The sequence below is a fragment of the Salmo salar genome, chromosome 27 (genome assembly GCF_965601325.2).
Source record: "Salmo salar chromosome 27, fSalSal1, whole genome shotgun sequence".
Lineage (NCBI taxonomy): Eukaryota > Metazoa > Chordata > Actinopteri > Salmoniformes > Salmonidae > Salmo > Salmo salar.
In genome coordinates, this window is record NC_138317.1 from 32,870,001 (window position 1) to 32,888,408 (window position 18,408).

Sequence of the window (18,408 nt, forward strand, 5' to 3'; positions counted from 1 at the left end):
ACCCCATCACCCTCCACCCCTCCTGGCCCCTCCACCCCATCACCCTCCACCCCCATCACCCTCCACCCCCATCACCCTCCACCCTCCTGGCCCCTCCACCCCATCACCCTCCACCCCCATCACCCTCCACCCCATCACCCCTCCACCCCATCACCCTCTACCCCCATCACCCTCCACCCTCCTGGCCCCTCCACCCCATCACCCTCCACCCCCATCACCCTCCACCCCATCACCCTCCACCCTCCTGGCCCCTCCACCCCCCATCACCCTCCACCCCCCATCACCCTCCACCCCCATCACCCTCCACCCCCATCACCCTCCACCCCCATCACCCTCCACCCCCATCACCCTCTACCCCCATCACCCTCCACCCTCCTGGCCCCTCCACCCCATCACCCTCCACCCCATCACCCTCCACCCCATCACCCTCCACCCTCCTGGCCCCTCAACCCCATCACCCTCCACCCCATCACCCTCCACCCCCATCACCCTCCACCCTCCTGGCCCCTCCACCCCCATCACCCTCCACCCCCATCACCCTCCACCCTCCTGGCCCCTCCACCCCATCACCCTCCACCCCATCACCCTCCACCCCCATCACCCTCCACCCTCCTGGCCCCTCCACCCCATCACCCTCCACCCCCATCACCCTCCACCCCATCACCCTCCACCCTCCTGGCCCCTCCACCCCATCACCCTCCACCCCATCACCCTCCACCCCCATCACCCTCCACCCTCCTGGCCCCTCCACCCCATCACCCTCCACCCCCATCACCCTCCACCCCCATCACCCTCCACCCTCCTGGCCCCTCCACCCCATCACCCTCCACCCCATCACCCTCCACCCCCATCACCCTCCACCCTCCTGGCCCCTCCACCCCCATCACCCTCCACCCCCATCACCCTCCACCCCATCACCCTCCACCCCCATCACCCTCCACCCCCATCACCCTCCACCCCATCACCCTCTACCCCCATCACCCTCCACCCTCCTGGCCCCTCCACCCCATCACCCTCCACCCCATCACCCTCCACCCCCATCACCCTCCACCCTCCTGGCCCCTCCACCCCATCACCCTCCACCCCATCACCCTCCACCCCCATCACCCTCCACCCTCCTGGCCCCTCCACCCCATCACCTCACCTCCACCCCCATCACCCTCCACCCCATCACCCTCCACCCCATCACCCTCCACCCTCCTGGCCCCTCCACCCCATCACCCTCCACCCTCCTGGCCCCCTCCACCCCATCACCCTCCACCCCCATCACCCTCCACCCTCCTGGCCCCTCCACCCCATCACCCTCCACCCCATCACCCTCCACCCCCATCACCCTCCACCCTCCTGGCCCCTCCACCCCATCACCCTCCACCCCCATCACCCTCCACCCCATCACCCTCCACCCTCCTGGCCCCTCCACCCCATCACCCTCCACCCCATCACCCTCCACCCCCATCACCCTCCACCCTCCTGGCCCCTCCACCCCATCACCCTCCACCCCCATCACCCTCCTGGCCCCTCCACCCCATCACCCTCCACCCCATCACCCTCCACCCCCATCACCCTCCACCCTCCTGGCCCCTCCACCCCATCACCCTCCACCCCCATCACCCTCCACCCCATCACCCTCCACCCCCATCACCCTCCACCCCCATCACCCTCCACCCCATCACCCTCTACCCCCATCACCCTCCACCCTCCTGGCCCCTCCACCCCATCACCCTCCACCCCATCACCCTCCACCCCCATCACCCTCCACCCTCCTGGCCCCTCCACCCCATCACCCTCCACCCCATCACCCTCCACCCCCATCACCCTCCACCCTCCTGGCCCCTCCACCCCATCACCCTCCACCCCCATCACCCTCCACCCCATCACCCTCCACCCCATCACCCTCCACCCTCCTGGCCCCTCCACCCCATCACCCCTCCACCCTCCTGGCCCCTCCACCCCCATCACCCTCCACCCCCATCACCCTCCACCCTCCTGGCCCCTCCACCCCATCACCCTCCACCCCATCACCCTCCACCCCATCACCCTCCACCCTCCTGGCCCCTCCACCCCATCACCCTCCACCCTCCTGGCCCCTCCACCCCATCACCCTCCACCCTCCTGGCCCCTCCACCCCATCACCCTCCACCCCATCACCCTCCACCCCATCACCCTCCACCCTCCTGGCCCCCTCCACACCCCATCACCCTCCACCCTCCTGGCCCCTCCACCCCATCACCCTCCACCCTCCTGGCCCCTCCACCCCATCACCCTCCACCCCCATCACCCTCCACCCCCATCACCCTCCACCCCCATCACCCTCCACCCCCATCACCCTCCACCCCCGGTGGTGTAGATCTTGGTGAAGAGCAACATACCGCAATAACAACCTAATGACGTCTTTCTAGCATCTTTCCTCTCCTCTAACGCCTTAATAAAGTTTATGTCATGTGTTTTTCCAGCTGTGGGAGCCACAGCAGTGTACCCCATAGACCTAGTGAAGACCAGGATGCAGAACCAGAGGACCACAGGCTCCCTGGTGGAAGAGCTCATGTACAAGAACAGCTTGGACTGCTTCAAGAAGGTGCTGCGCTACGAAGGCTTCTTCGGCCTCTATAGAGGTCAGTACCAGACGGGATGTGTCCCAAATGGCACCCTATTCCCTATATAGTACACTGCTTTTAGCCAGAGTAGTGCACTATTTAGGATGTAGTGATAGGCTAATGATCATCACTACAGCTCTGGGTAGAGGTGGGCACATATTTAGGATCAGCTTACCCTCATCTTAACCTAACCATATGAATTAAAACACTAATCTGACTTGAGATCAGCTTCGACTTCATCTCACTCCATCACAACAACAGATGGGGTTTAGAGGTGTGGTAGAAGAGAGGGGGAAGAGGAGAGGAGGGCGGGTCTGAGTTCACCTTCCCTCTGACCTGGCTTCTTTGAAGTGATTAAAGGTAGTCTCGGGAGTTTCAGGGGGACAATGCACGCTGCACGCAAAGGCCACATACCAGCAGAGCTCTGTCACAATGGTGGTGTGTGACTGCCCCAGCCAGACTTCAACTGGCATTAATATAATAAGTACCTGCACTCAGGGAGCGGGGGGATGAAGGGACAGGGAGCGGGGGGATGGAGGGACAGGGAGCGGGGGGATGGAGGGACAGGGAGCGGGGGGATGGAGGGACAGGGAGCGGGGGGATGGAGGGACAGGGAGTGGGGGGATGGAGGGACAGGGAGCGGGGTGATGGAGGGACAGGGAGTGGGAGTGGGGGGGATGGAGGGACAGGGAGCGGGGGGATGGAGGGACAGGCAGCGGGGGGATGGAGGGACAGGGAGCAGGGTTAGGAAGGAGAGAGAGCGGGAGGTAAGATGGAGAGGGAGCGGAAGGTATGAGGGAGAGGGAGTGGAGGAGAGAGCGGGAGGTAAGAGGGAGGTAAGAGGGAGAAGAAGCGTGTGGTAGGAGGGAGCGGGAGTCAGGAGGGAGATAGAGGGAGGGAGGTGGTAGGAGGGAGTGGGAGGTGGGAAGGGAGGAGGGAGCGGGGGGTAGGAGGTAGAGGGAAGGGAGCGGGAAGGAGGGAGGTGGGAGAGAGGAGGGAGTGAGGTGGTAGGAGGGTGAGGGAACGGGGGGTAAGAGAGAGAATGGAGAGAGCAGGATGAAGAGAGCAGGAGTCAGGAGGGAGAGGGAGTGAGGTGGTAGGAGGGAGCGGGAGTCAGGAGGGAGAGGGAGGGAGGAGGGAGATGGAGCGGGGGTCAGGAGGGAGAGGGAGTGAACTGGTAGGAGGGAGATGGGGGTAGGAGGGAGCGGGGAGAGGAGGGAGAGGGAGGTGAGAGGGAGCGGGAGCGGATGGGAGGAGGGAGGAGGGAGGGTTGGGAGGAGGGAGGGGAGGAGAGAGGGAGGGAGAGGGAGGGAGGGAGGGAGAGAGCAGGAGGAAGGAGGGGGGTAGGAAGGTTCTTGAACAACACACTATATCATATGATTTGAAAAGGGGGGGTGACTTTTGGAATTCTCTGAATTAGGATTGACAGGTGACTTCTCCCCTGAGGGTTCTAAGAGGAAGTGGGAATCCTTAGTGTCTGTCAGAGGACACCAAGCCTTTAGAGAGGTCTCTGACATTACAGACACACGGTCAGACAGACCTGGCTCCAAGGTAGTGGTACACTGGCAGATACCAGCTCTCTGTTCTCCACTCCTAGACATCATGTGACCAAACATCAAATGATACAGTTGTATTTGAATGGCCATCCAGTCACCAAGCCACATAGTACAGTTCCACTACAAAACAAGCTTAAACGAAGAAGACAATTTGAAAGACTCCAGAAGCAAACACATTTGCTTTTTATTAGTTTCTTGAATCTCATATATTGTTATTCACAATTCCCTCATTAACATGTATCTACTGTGTAGTAAAGCTGGTTATGTTATATTAGCCACTGAGGAGAGTGAGAGTTTCTGTTTTAATGTAATGAAGCTGAGCTTTTTCCTTCGCCTCCCCTGTTTCCCATTACTGAATGAGGTGAGCATTAGAATGGTGAGACAGCCAGACCAGAACCAGAACACCACACACTGCAAACACTAGGATGATGTCATCATCTCGAGACGGGAACCCTTACGTAAACAACGCAGCAGCATGAGAAAGCAGTAAGCGTCTCTAACTACAACTGTGAGCTGTTATGGGCCATTTAATAATAATATAACTGGTGTGTGGTTCTCAGCCTGAGCCCTGCCACAAACACAACTAACACTCCTGTTTCTGTTTGTGAGTTCCAGCCCAGCTGAAGCCATGCTAATCATTATGTTTGTGCTCCTGTGTCTGACTCTGTGTGGCCTGTTTTGGGCTCTGCGTTCACTACCCCCCTCCAACCTCTCCACTATTACACTGAGATGGGTCATCCAACACACTCCAATCAGATTATTTGGTTTATTTTTATCCTGCTGGAAGTCTTGGGTTGTAATTTAGGACCGCATAAACTTTGGTTAGAGTGTTTTATGTCTTTTTTTGTATTCTGGGAAGGAGTTTCTTTCACTTTGTTAGTCTTTTAAGACCCTGATGTCCCCACACCCCACATCAATAGTGTTATTTAGTGTCAGGGGGATCAGGCAGAATTGAATACAGCAGGGTATGTGTTTCATGTGGAGGGGGACTGTGCTGTGCTGTGCCGCGGTCTGCCAGTGTGTGTGTGTGTGTGTGTGTGTGTGTCGTACTTCCTTGGCCCTTCTCTTTTCTAATCATGTTGTGTTCTAATGACAGGTCTGGTACCACAGCTACTGGGTGTGGCCCCGGAGAAAGCCATAAAGCTGACAGTAAGTGCCTTGTTTCTCTACATGGAGACCAGTCAGGCCCCAGTTACCACGGAGCCCCTCACTGGGCCCTAGTTGAACATTTACCTCTAGTTTTAGTTTAATATACAGTACAGATCTTATGTGCATACACACACACACACACTCACTCACTCAAACACACGCATGCAGGCACACACACACACACACACACACACACACACACACACACACACACACACACACACACACACACACACACACACACACACACACACACACACACACACACACACACACACACACACACACACACACACACACACACACACACACACACACACTCAAACACACACACACCCCACCCCCCTCAATATTTCAAATCAAACCCCAATGTATCAAATCAAGCTTTATTTATACAGCACATTTCAAACATGGAATGCAACACAATGTGCTTCACGGGAAAAAACGAATAAAAAACTATGAAAATAAAATCTGAAATATTTACTACACAACAAACATAAGATAAAAAACAAAAGAATGACACAAACTGAACAACTAAAAAGCACACTAAGGAAAAGCAAACCAAAAATATTTGTTTTAAGATCTCTTTTAAATATAAATATGTTCTCTGGCAGGCTATTCCAGAGGCTGGGGGCATAGTAACGATGGCTGCCTCCATGCCTCATGGTCTTAGGCTTTGGGAGAGTTAAAAGGCCAGTGCCAGAGGACCTGAGGGACCTACTGGGTACATAACTTAAAAGCATGTCTGACATGTATTGGGGTGAACAATCGTGTATTGATTTAAAAACCAATAGAAGAATCTTAAAATGAATAAAAAAAACTCACAGGCATCCAGTGCAGAGACCTTACCCCATAATAACAAAGCAAAATCAAGTTTAGACATTTTTGCAAATTTATAAAAAAACAAAAAACAGAAATACCTTATTTACATAAATGTTCAGAACCTTTGCTATGAGACTCACAATTAAGCTCATGTGCATCCTGTTTCCATTGATCATCCTTGAGATGTTTCTACAACTTGGAGTCCACCTGTGGTAAATTCAATTGATTGGACATGATTTGGAAAGGTACACACTTGTCTATATTAGGTCCCACAGTTGACAGTGCATGTCAGAGCAGAATTCGAAGGAATTGTCCATTGAGCTCCGAGACAGGATTGTGTCGAGGCACAGATCTTGGGAAGGGTACCAAAAAGTGTCTGCAGCATTGAAGGCCCCCAAGAACATAGATGCCTCCATCATTCTTAATTGGAAGCAGTTTGGAACCACCAAGACTCTTCCTAGAGCTGGCCACCCAGCCAAACTGAGCAATCGGGGGAGAAGGCCCTTTTTCAGGGAGGTGACCAAGAACCCGATGGTCACTCTGACAGAGCTCCAGAGTTCCTCTGTGTAGATGGGAGAACCTTCCAGAAGGACAACCATCTCTGCAGCACTCCACCAATCAGTGGCCAGACGGAAGCCACTTCTCAGTAAAAGGCACACGACAGCCCACTTGGAGTTTGCCAAAAGGCACCTAAAGGACTCCCAGACCATGAGAAACAATATTCTCTGGTCTGATGAACCCAAGAACTCTTTGGCCTAAATGCCAAGCATCACGTCTGGAAGAAACCTGGCAACATCCCTATGTTGAAGCATGGTGGTGGAAGCATTATGCTGTGGATCGAGGGAAAGATGAACGCCACAAAGTACAGAGAGATCCTTGATGAAAACCTGCTCCACAGCGCTCAGGACCTCGGACTTGGGCGAAGGTTCACCTTCCAACAGGACAACGACCCTAAGCACACATCCAAGACAACGCATGAGCGGTTTCGGGACAAATCTGTGAATGATCTTGGGTAGCCCAGCCAAAGCCCGGAATCGAACCTGATCGACCATCTCTGGAGAGACCTGAAAATAGCTATGCAGCAACACGCCCCATCCAACCTGACAGAGCTTGAGAGGATCTGCAAAGAAGAATGGGAGAAACTCCCCAAATACAGGTCTTCCGAGCTTGTAACGTCATACCCAAGAAGACTCAAGGCTGTAATCGCTGCCAAAGGTGCTTCAACAAAGTACTGAGTACAGGATCTGAATACTTATGTAAATGTGTTATTGTCATAATGGTGGGTGTAGCTGGTGTATGCAGTCAGGCGCAGGAGAGCAGAGAATTGGGAGCAACGTAACTTTACTCAGAATAATGAATGGTGTAAGGTAAAACACTACACTTGTCCAAACACAAACACACGAACATCAACTTTTACACACGGGCAAAAAACAGCACCCGTCGAAATAACCAGTCACCAACATTACCGAACATGACAAAAAACAATCCCGTTATGTTCACCAAGGGTGATAAAAAAACCTCTCGACCCGTTAAATAGGTCCAAAACCAATTTAGAACTGGCCCGGAGAGGCCAAGTCAACTCTCCAGTCTGTCCAGAAGGACATCATGGTCAACCTTGTCTAATGCAGCACTTAAATCCAAGAGTACAAGGACAGAGAGCTAGATCTGTTTCAATCAGGATGCAAAATGAAAAGTTTAAGTACTTAAAGTCTACCTCATATGGGGTACATGTATTAGTAGTCTCACAGTGAAATGTTACTGTTACTACAATCAGTGGCCCTTTAGCGTACCAATATCCACTCCCGCTGTATTTTGTCTGTGTGTATGTCTGTGTCTTAGTGTGCGTCTAATGCTTAGTCTTCTCTTCTCACCACAGGTGAATGACTTTATCAGAGGGAAGACCAGACAGAAAGATGGATCAATCCCTGTACCTGCTGAGATCCTGGCTGGTGCATGTGTGAGTCTCATCAACACAGAGACATATATTCAGTGATGACATACGGTATTTCTATATCAACCTCCATCAACACAGAGAGAGATGTACGGTAAACGCTATATCAACGTCCATCAACACAGAGAGAGATGTACGGTAAACGCTATATCAACCTCCATCAACACAGAGAGAGATGTACGGTAAACGCTATATCAACCTCCATCAACACAGAGAGAGATGTACGGTAAACGCTATATCAACGTCCATCAACACAGAGAGAGATGTACGGTAAACGCTATATCAACCTCCATCAACACAGAGAGAGATGTACGGTAAACGCTATATCAACGTCCATCAACACAGAGAGAGATGTACGGTAAACGCTATATCAACCTCCATCAATACAGAGAGAGATGTACGGTAAACGCTATATCAACGTCCATCAACACAGAGAGAGATGTACGGTAAACGCTATATCAACGTCCATCAACACAGAGAGAGATGTACGGTAAACGCTATATCAACGTCCATCAACACAGAGAGAGATGTACGGTAAACGCTATATCAACGTCCATCAACACAGAGAGAGATGTACGGTAAACGCTATATCAACATTATATTATATTAGAAAGCCATATATCCCTGTTGAAAGAAAGACATAAAGAGACTGCTACCTGAGACTACCCCCTCCCCCACCTCCACCCCACTACACACAGCCTGTGTTTGTTCAGTGAGCTGTCACACACTCTGACCCCCCCCCCCCCACCTCATCCCTTTGGGTCTAGCTGTAGTGTTACCCCCTCAACCAATGAATAGAGAGAGGCCTTTCACCACGAACCCGTTTGATGCCGATCACTAAAGCAGAATATGTATGTCATTATGTGACCTGTATACAGCTCAATTAAGGTTAGGACTTAAAGATGCACTATGCAGAAATCATTCCGCCATTTCCTGGTTGCTAAAATCCTAAGAGTTCTCCTCATTTCAGTTTATGTGACAAAACAAGCAAGTATAGTGTAGAGAATCATTGTACCATCGAAGCTGCTGTGAAATATCTTTTCCATATCCAAAATTATACCATGGCATTGTGGAGTGAGGATGGATGGATTTTTCCTATTTTTCATCGTGAGCTGTTCTGACAGCTCCTTTCATCCTGTCTCAGCCCCTGGTGTTAGTGCTGGTGAGCCGTTCTCCTGTTATCACTCTCACACACACACACACACACACACACACACACACACACACGCTCACAGAGAGACACACATGCATACACAGAAGCAGACTCAAACATGCATGCATGCACACACACACACACACACACACACACACACACCTACATGCACAAACACACACATGCATGCACACAGACACAGACACAGACACAGACATACATTCACATACACACACACACAGAGACATACACACACACAGAGACACAAACACACAGACACACAAACACACAGACACACAGAGACATACACACACAGAGACATACACACACCCTGTTTAGGGAGACTTCAGCCACATCACATGAAGTCTGTTTATATGATTTGGAAGCTGTGAAAGTGTTGGTTTGGGCTCCGGCGACAGTCCCAGACCATAGTCTGACAGGACAGAAGAAGGGGGGATGAAATACAGAGGACGGGGGGAAAGAGTGAGGTGTGTAAAAAAAAGTGTTTAAATGAGGTTTTAACGGTAAAATAAGTAATAAATACGACACAGTCAATGAGGATCTAGTCATATTCTGATATCTTCTCCTCTTTTCTCCTCTCCTCTGATCTTGTTTTTTTCCATTTCCCTCCTCTCCCTCCTCCTCAGTCCCCCTTTCTCATTTCCTTTACACTTTTCTATTCTCCTTTCCATTCACCTCTTCTACCCTGTCCTACCCTCTTCTACCCTTTCTTACCCTCTCCTACCCTCTCCTACCTTCTTCTCCTCATCTCAACTTTGCTCTTTGCCACTCCACTCGGCTGTCCTCCACTCATCTCAACCTCTTCTCCTTTCCTCTTCTCTCTCCTTTTTTCCTTTCCCCCACTCTCCTTTCCTCCACATGTCGCCTCTCTTCTCCTCTTTACACACTCATCTCCCCTCTGCTCACCCCTCTCTTCCTTCCTCTCTCCTCTGCTCTTTCCTCCCCTCATAATAGCCTCAGAATTAAGCTCAGTGAGGGTTGCCAGGTCTTAATGATTATTTGGTAAGAACGGCATGCTCCGTTTACTGAGACGCTGCTGGCTGGCTGGATGCCTATCAGGCGGTCGCTGGCCCTCATTTGAGGGCTTGGTTACTCAAAATACACACTGGGCCAATGTGGGGGGAGAGAGAGCGAGAGAGAGAGTCAGAGAGAGAGAGTCAGCGAGAGAGAGAGAGAGAGAGTCAGCGAGAGAGAGAGTCAGAGAGAGAGAGAGAGAGTCAGCGAGAGAGAGTCAGAGAGAGAGAGCGAGAGAGAGAGTCAGAGAGAGAGCCAGAGAGAGAGAGAGAGAGAGAGTCAGAGAGAGAGAGTCAGAGAGAGAGAGAGAGAGAGAGAGAGTACAGTGTTGCTTTGTTAGTTTTCACTGTGGCAATTATTCAGTGTAAATAACTTCAATTTGCATGGTTTGATTTTTAAGCATTTGTAACGGTTTGTTATTCGGCTCCGTTGCGAGTTATAAAACATTTATCACAACGTTTAACATGCACATGATCACATCAACATAAACACACACAGACTCATAAATGCATGCACATTTGTGTAATCCTCATTTAAGAATTCTGGCACCTATGAAAGTGTGAGTAGTTATTAATTGAGGGTGGCTAATGTTTGCTAACTAGTGCTAAACTATTGTTTTCCTTTGAAAAGTAAACTTTTACATAGCTGTTACCCCGAGGGTGTGTGTGTGTGCGCGTGCGCGCGTGTGTGTGTGTAACAAGTTACCAATTTTACTTCAGATTCAGACGTTTATCCACATTTCTTCAAATGTCAAAGTTAAGGGTTAAGGTTTGGGATAGGGTTAAACATTAAGTTTAGGCATTCATTCTGAATGGTTAAGTTAAGGGTTAAGGTTTGGGATAGAGTTAAACATTAAGTTTAGGCATTCATTCTGAATGGTTAAGTTAAGGGTTAAGGTTTGGGATAGGGTTAAACATTAAGTTTAGGCGTTCATTCTGAATGGTTAAGTTAAGGGTTAAGGTTTGGGATAGGGTTAAACATTAAGTTTATGGCGTTCATTCTGAATGGTTAAGTTAAGGGTTAAGGTTTGGGATAGGGTTAAACATTAAGTTTATGGCGTTCATTCTGAATGGTTAAGTTAAGGGTTAAGGTTTGGGATAGAGTTAAACATTAAGTTTAGGCATTCATTCTGAATGGTTAAGTTAAGGGTTAAGGTTTGGGATAGGGTTAAACATTACGTTTATGGCGTTCATTGTGAATGGTTAAGTCAAGGTTTGGGATAGAGTTAAAATGAGTGTCTACCACTGGGATTGAACATGTGACCTTTGGTCCTGAAGTCACGGGATTCCGCCCATCCGCCACCCTCGTCCACAATGCTGTAGCAAAACCCAAGCCTACTTGATGGTAATAGTGCTCACTGTTGGCCCTAGTGGCCGGTTTTGAAGGCATTTCCCGACGTCCTCAGGACATGGACCAACGTCCAATTTCGAAGTCAATCTTGAGCGATCTGGCTGATGTGCGCACACACACACACAAACACACAGAAACACACACACATAGAAACACACCCACACATACTGTGGATGTAGTGCTGGAGCGTGTCTGAGGTTCTGACTCTCAAACCCCCTCAGGGGATCACCTTGCCTTGTAATTACCTGGGAATTATCAGAGCACCACCAACTGTCTCACTCTGTAATCAAATCTCTCCCTCTTTCTGTCTCTCTCCCTCTCTCTCTGTCTCTGTTTCTCTCTTGCTCTCTGTCGCCCCCTGTCTCTCTCCATCTCTCCCCCCCGACAGGCGTGTCTGTTGTTCTGTCTGTCAGACCTAATAGTGCGGTGGTTTCTCTAACCTGTGATGTTGTTGCTCTCCTTAACATTCAGAAATCTCCCAATTAGTGTCCAATTGATGTGAGAGAGAGCGTTGGCTGCTCAAGTGGCCCTATTTTCAGTTCATCATCTCTATGTCCAACGGACCGGTAATAAATGCATCGCTATTAGAGGGTCGCTGTAATCAACTATGAAATATAATTTTCCACAGAAGTAGTTATAAATTTGTACCTGTAAGTCGTTAGAATGAAGAATCGGCCCCTACTATTCAATGCCTCTTTTAGTTCTGGAAGGGAAATGTTGGTCAGTTCTGCGCCACTATTTAATGTACTACACCCTTCAATGGGGCGATTATGATCTCTCCCTCAAAATACGGGAACATTTACTTACGAATTCGGGGGCGGCTGTTAAAAAACGCACAAGGTTGCACATTCAGATTGGGGTACTCATTTGATAGCCTTCCCGTAAGATAGAGGGGACACACACAATTACACATTAATAATTCACAGCAAAGGAGGGGGGAGAGAAAAGTACAACAAACAGTACAGGCCGTATTTAACGGCAGGGAAGGACTCCATGGAAACAGATTTCTATCTAATTGCACTGTGCCACTTTTCAGCCACGGTATCCAGGGGCAACTAGTGTGAGAGAGAGAGACTGTTCCAGAATGGTTGCTGCCTTCCCGGCTAACTATGTCCCGGCTCTCCCTCTTCGTGCCGAGACGAAGTTAGCTACTTTAGCTGCTTTTTTTAAAAGATTTTTTATTTAACCTTTATTTAACCAGGCAAGTCAATTAAGAACAAATTCCTATTTCGAATGACGCAAGATGCAAAAGGCCTCCTGTTGGGCCAGAGGCTAGGATTAACAAATAAAATGAATGTAGACAAAACACGACGAGAGACACACACCATCACAGTATATAAAGAGAGACCTAAGACAACAACACAACATGGCATCAACACAACATGACAACAGCACAACATGGCATCAACACAACATGACAACAGCACAACATGGGAGCAGCACAAACATGGAACAGACAACAGCCACTGCCACACTGCACCCCTAGCTCCAGATACCGTAGCTGTGCATGAAAGCCGTGCCGCCTTGAAGCTCTCTGAGAAGAACCTGTCTGGGCCTGTGGCTGGGGGTTTTATCTCCGGCACCAGGTACACAGTTGGAGCGTTGTGGAGACAGAACCCCTCAGGCAGGGTGCAACTGAAGACGGATGGTTCAGAGACTACAGACAGACTGGGAGCCAGTCTACAGTGAACACCCATTACAGACAGACCTGGGAGCCTGTCTACAGTGAACACCCATTACAGACAGACCTGGGAGCCAGTCTACAGTAAACACCTATCACAGCCAGTGTAACCTATTGAACTGTCATGTGTGTGAATGACATCAGTCAGACCTGTGATGTCCCTATCAGGGCACCATCGGTGTACGCTGATGGTTACCCTCTGTTACATAGCTCCAGTTGTCACTTACAGCCCATTCTCTTACAGCTGTTTTACAAAAAGATTCCCCTTGTGCTGCTGCTAATCCAGGTTTCACAAATCACTATTCCGTTAATCCCCACTCTGTGTGTGTGTGTGTGTGTCCAGGCGGGTGGATCCCAGGTGATCTTCACCAACCCTCTGGAGATTGTGAAGATCCGGCTGCAGGTGGCTGGAGAGATCACCACCGGCCCTCGCGTCAGCGCCATATCTGTCATCAAGGACCTGGGTTTCTTTGGCCTCTACAAGGCAGGTCCTCCTGTACACTACTACACTTAGTACTGTATTCAAATTCAGGGACTATTAGGTCACAGCTGTACTCAAACACTCATTTTAGCAATTTTCTACAGTCTACATGTCTATTCTGATACTTTTGGTTTCTGCCTCTCTTACCACTTCACTAGCACTACACAGCGTTGTCCCCAGTCCTCTCCACAGCGTTGTCCCCAGTCCTCTCCACAGCGTTGTCCCCAGTCCTCTCCACAGCGTTATCCCCAGTACTCTACTGTGCGTTATCCCCAGTCCTCTACAGAGGGTTATCCCCAGTCCTCTACAGAGGGTTATCCCCAGTCCTCTACACAGCGTTATCCCCAGTCCTCTACAGAGGGTTATCCTCAATCCTCTACACAGCGTTATCCCCAGTCCTCTACAGAGCGTTATCCCCAGTCCTCTACAGAGGGTTATCCCCAGTCCTCTACACAGCGTTATCCCCAGTCCTCTACAGAGGGTTATCCCCAGTCCTCTACAGAGGGTTATCCCCAATCCTCTACAGAGCGTTATCCCCAATCCTCTACACAGCGTTATCCCCAGTCCTCTACAGAGCGTTATCCCCAATCCTCTACACAGCGTTATCCCCAGTCCTCTACAGAGGGTTATCCCCAGTCCTCTACAGAGGGTTATCCCCAGTCCTCTACACAGCGTTATCCCCAGTCCTCTACAGAGGGTTATCCTCAATCCTCTACACAGCGTTATCCCCAGTCCTCTACAGAGGGTTATCCCCAGTCCTCTACAGAGGGTTATCCCCAGTCCTCTACACAGCGTTATCCCCAGTCCTCTACACAGCGTTATCCCCAGTCCTCTTCACAGCGTTATCCCCAGTCCTCTTCACAACGTTATCCCCAGTCCTCTACAGAGCGTTATCCCCAGTCCTCTACACAGCGTTATCCCCAGTCCTCTACACAGCGTTATCCCCAGTCCTCTTCACAGCGTTATCCCCAGTCCTTTTCACAACGTTATCCCCAGTCCTCTACAGAGCGTTATCCCCAGTCCTCTACACAGCGTTATCCCGTGTCCTCTACAGAGGGTTATCCTCAATCCTCTACACAGTGTTATCCCCAGTCCTCTACAGAGGGTTATCCCCAGTCCTCTACACAGCGTTATCCCCAGTCCTCTACAGAGGGTTATCCCCAGTCCTCTACAGAGGGTTATCCCCAGTCCTCTACAGAGCGTTATCCCCAGTCCTCTTCACAGCGTTGTCCCCAGTCCTCTACAGAGGGTTATCCCCAGTCCTCTACACAGCGTTATCCCCAGTCCTCTACAGAGGGTTATACCCAGTCCTCTACAGAGGGTTATCCCCAGTCCCCTACACAGCGTTGTCCCCAATCCTCTACACAGCGTTATCCCCAGTCCTCTACAGAGGGTTATCCCCAGTCCTCTACAGAGGGTTATCCCCAGTCCTCTACACAGCGTTATCCCCAGTCCTCTACAGAGGGTTATCCTCAATCCTCTACACAGCGTTATCCCCAGTCCTCTACAGAGGGTTATCCCCAGTCCTCTACAGAGGGTTATCCCCAGTCCTCTACACAGCGTTATCCCCAGTCCTCTACCAGCGTTATCCCCAGTCCTCTTCACAGCGTTATCCCCAGTCCTCTTCACAACGTTATCCCCAGTCCTCTACAGAGCGTTATCCCCAGTCCTCTACACAGCGTTATCCCGAGTCCTCTACAGAGGGTTATCCTCAATCCTCTACACAGCGTTATCCCCAGTCCTCTACAGAGGGTTATCCCCAGTCCTCTACACAGCGTTATCCCCAGTCCTCTACAGAGCGTTATCCCCAGTCCTCTACACAGCGTTATCCCGAGTCCTCTACAGAGGGTTATCCTCAATCCTCTACACAGCGTTATCCCCAGTCCTCTACAGAGCGTTATCCCCAGTCCTCTACACAGCGTTATCCCCAGTCCTCTTCACAGCGTTATCCCCAGTCCTCTACACAGCGTTATCCCCAGTCCTCTACACAGCGTTATCCCCAGTCCTCTACACAGCGTTATCCCCAGTCCTCTACAGAGGGTTATCCTCAATCCTCTACACAGCGTTATCCCCAGTCCTCTACAGAGGGTTATCCCCAGTCCTCTACACAGCGTTATCCCCAGTCCTCTACAGAGGGTTATACCCAGTCCTCTACAGAGGGTTATCCCCAGTCCTCTACAGAGCGTTATCCCCAGTCCTCTTCACAGCGTTGTCCCCAGTCCTCTACACAGCGTTGTCCCCAGTCCTCTACACAGCGTTGTCCCCAGTCCTCTACACAGCGTTGTCCCCAGTCCTCTACACAGCGTTGTCCCCAGTCCTCTACACAACGTTGTCCCCAGTCCTCTACACAACGTTGTCCCCAGTCCTCTACACAGCGTTGTCCCCAGTCCTCTACACAGCGTTGTCCCCAGTCCTCTCCGCAGCGTCTTGTAATAAATCTATCAGGTATCAAGGTAAGACCCAGATGCAGACCGTGTTGAAGTAACAATATTTATTACAGCAACAGGGGTAAAGGTACAGGACGGCAGACAGGCTCAGGGTCAGGTCAGGCAGAGGTCGGTAATCCAGAGGTGGGGCAAGGGTACAGGACGGCAGGCAGGGGCAGGCAGAGTGGTCAGGCAGGCGAGTACAAAGACGGGACAGGCGAGGGTCAAAACCAGGAGGGCGAGAAAAAAGAGGCTGGGAAAAAACAGGAGCTGACAGGACAAACGCTGGTAAGCTTGACAAAACAAAGCGACCTGGCAACAGACAAACAGAGAACACAGGTATAAATACACAGGGGATAATGGGGAAGATGGGTGACACCTGGAGGGGGGGTGGAGACAATCACAAAGACAGGTGAAACAGATCAGGGTGTGACAATAGCACAGTTTAGACAACCATGGTGAATGTTACTGATAGATAAAATGTTACAATGATAAAATGTTTGATATAATTTTTGCCTGACAGAATCACTTTGCCTACTCTGAATTATTGCCTAATATGTTGGTACATAACCTTTTAATTTTTTTTTACAGATTCTGATGGTTGTTAAAAGTGGAAGCTGACAATATTACTGTTATATCAACACTCTCATCTCTCCCATTTAGGAACTCTAAATCGCTTTGGCACAGTAGGCATAATTTCACTTGCCGATAATGTTGCATACAACGTTTAAAAGGTCTATTATTATCATTGAACACAATCAAAGTTAACATAAGCCCTAAATGCCTTCAATTGGCCAATTTATTGACAGGTCCAATTTAGCCATCTTTTTTAACAATGTGATATTGCACTCCAAAGAGAACTTGAAATAACATGATGTCGGTAATTAAATAATCAAAATAAAAACATATTTATTTATTAGCCTAGTGTCTATAAATATTTAGGCATATCATGTGAAATAGGCCTCGTGAAATAATTGTAAAAAGCGAAGAGATACTGTTCCATGTAGGTGTAGATAATTTATGGATTAATCATATAGAAATATCAACACATTCTTTCAACTCTAAAGCAATTGCATGTGGCACAGGAACCCCTGACTGGCTGCCTTTTTCTATGTTCAAGGCACCTGCTGGTAACTATTAACTGGTTAGGACAGCTCACGAGGTCTCCTAAATATGTCGACTAGATGGGACTCTTATGACTAAAGAGGCTTGGATGCATAGCTTTTATTTTGACCAATAAGAGTAGGAGTATAATGTCTCTATTCTTATCACTTTTTCTACTCTGAGACGTTTTGTGGATAGCAGGTGTTATTTTAGAACTACCGTGGGTCATTCTCTTTATGGAGAGGTTGCTTTTTAAAAGGACACCGATGATCAGTGTCTTTGATTCATGAAGCATTTTAAAGAGTTCTGATTTAGCCTTTTGTCACTCGTTAAAACTGTGGGTTTTAACACTTTTTGGGGTTTCATTTAAATGAAAGCTTTAAAAAACATTTTAAAAAGCTCCGGTCCTTTACCCAGAGCTTGTAGATTCTACCCCTTTCTCTTTCTGTGGCAAAGTTTCAGTTCTATTTCTTCCCAGGTTCTTCCCATGACAGTCATCTGTGTGTGTGTGTGTGTGTGTGTGTGTGTGTGTGTGTGTGTGTGTGTGTGTGTGTGTGTGTGTGTGTGTGTGTGTGAATGCTGAACCTGGTGCCTCCACTTGTCTTTGTCTGTCTGTGTCTGTCCGTGTGTGTGTGTGCACGCACAAACGTGAATATGTTTGCGTCTATAGTATGTCTGCTCCATTATGTCTATAAGAATGCTGAATCCGGTATGACAGTGGTGGTGCCTCCTCTAGTCCTCCCCTGTGTCTGTGTCTCCTGTCCTGCTTCTGAGACAATGTGCATTCAGAGAGAGGAAGAGGGCCGGGAGGGAGGACTAGAGAGCTCCAGACGGGCTGGCTCCTCAGGGCTGTGCCCAGGCACAGAGCACCCTTTGTCAGGCTAATTACCCTCTCTCTCTCTCTCTCTCTCTCTCTCTCTCTCTCTCTCTGGCTCTCTCACTCTCTCTCTCTCTCTCTCTCTCTCTCTCTCTCTCTCTCTCTCTCTCTCTGGCTCTCTCACTCTCTCTGGCTCTCTCTCTCTGGCTCTCTCTCTCTCTCTCTCTCTCTCTCTCTCTCTCTCTTCTCTCTCTCTCTCTCTCTCTCTCTCTCTCTCCCCCTCCTACCT

The 18,408-nt window shown here is 49.8% G+C and overlaps 1 protein-coding gene across 1 annotated transcript in view; it reads left to right on the top strand.

Annotated features, from left to right (window-relative positions):
• slc25a13 (solute carrier family 25 member 13) overlaps window positions 1-18,408 on the top strand; it is a 90,461-nt gene that overhangs the window by 51,674 nt on the left and 20,379 nt on the right. The window contains exons 11-14 of the mRNA XM_082970223.1: window positions 2,454-2,612; window positions 5,247-5,299; window positions 7,998-8,078; window positions 13,635-13,779. Of these exons, the coding sequence (XP_082826349.1) occupies window positions 2,454-2,612; window positions 5,247-5,299; window positions 7,998-8,078; window positions 13,635-13,779 (438 nt within the window). The remainder of the gene's footprint in view (window positions 1-2,453; window positions 2,613-5,246; window positions 5,300-7,997; window positions 8,079-13,634; window positions 13,780-18,408) is intronic.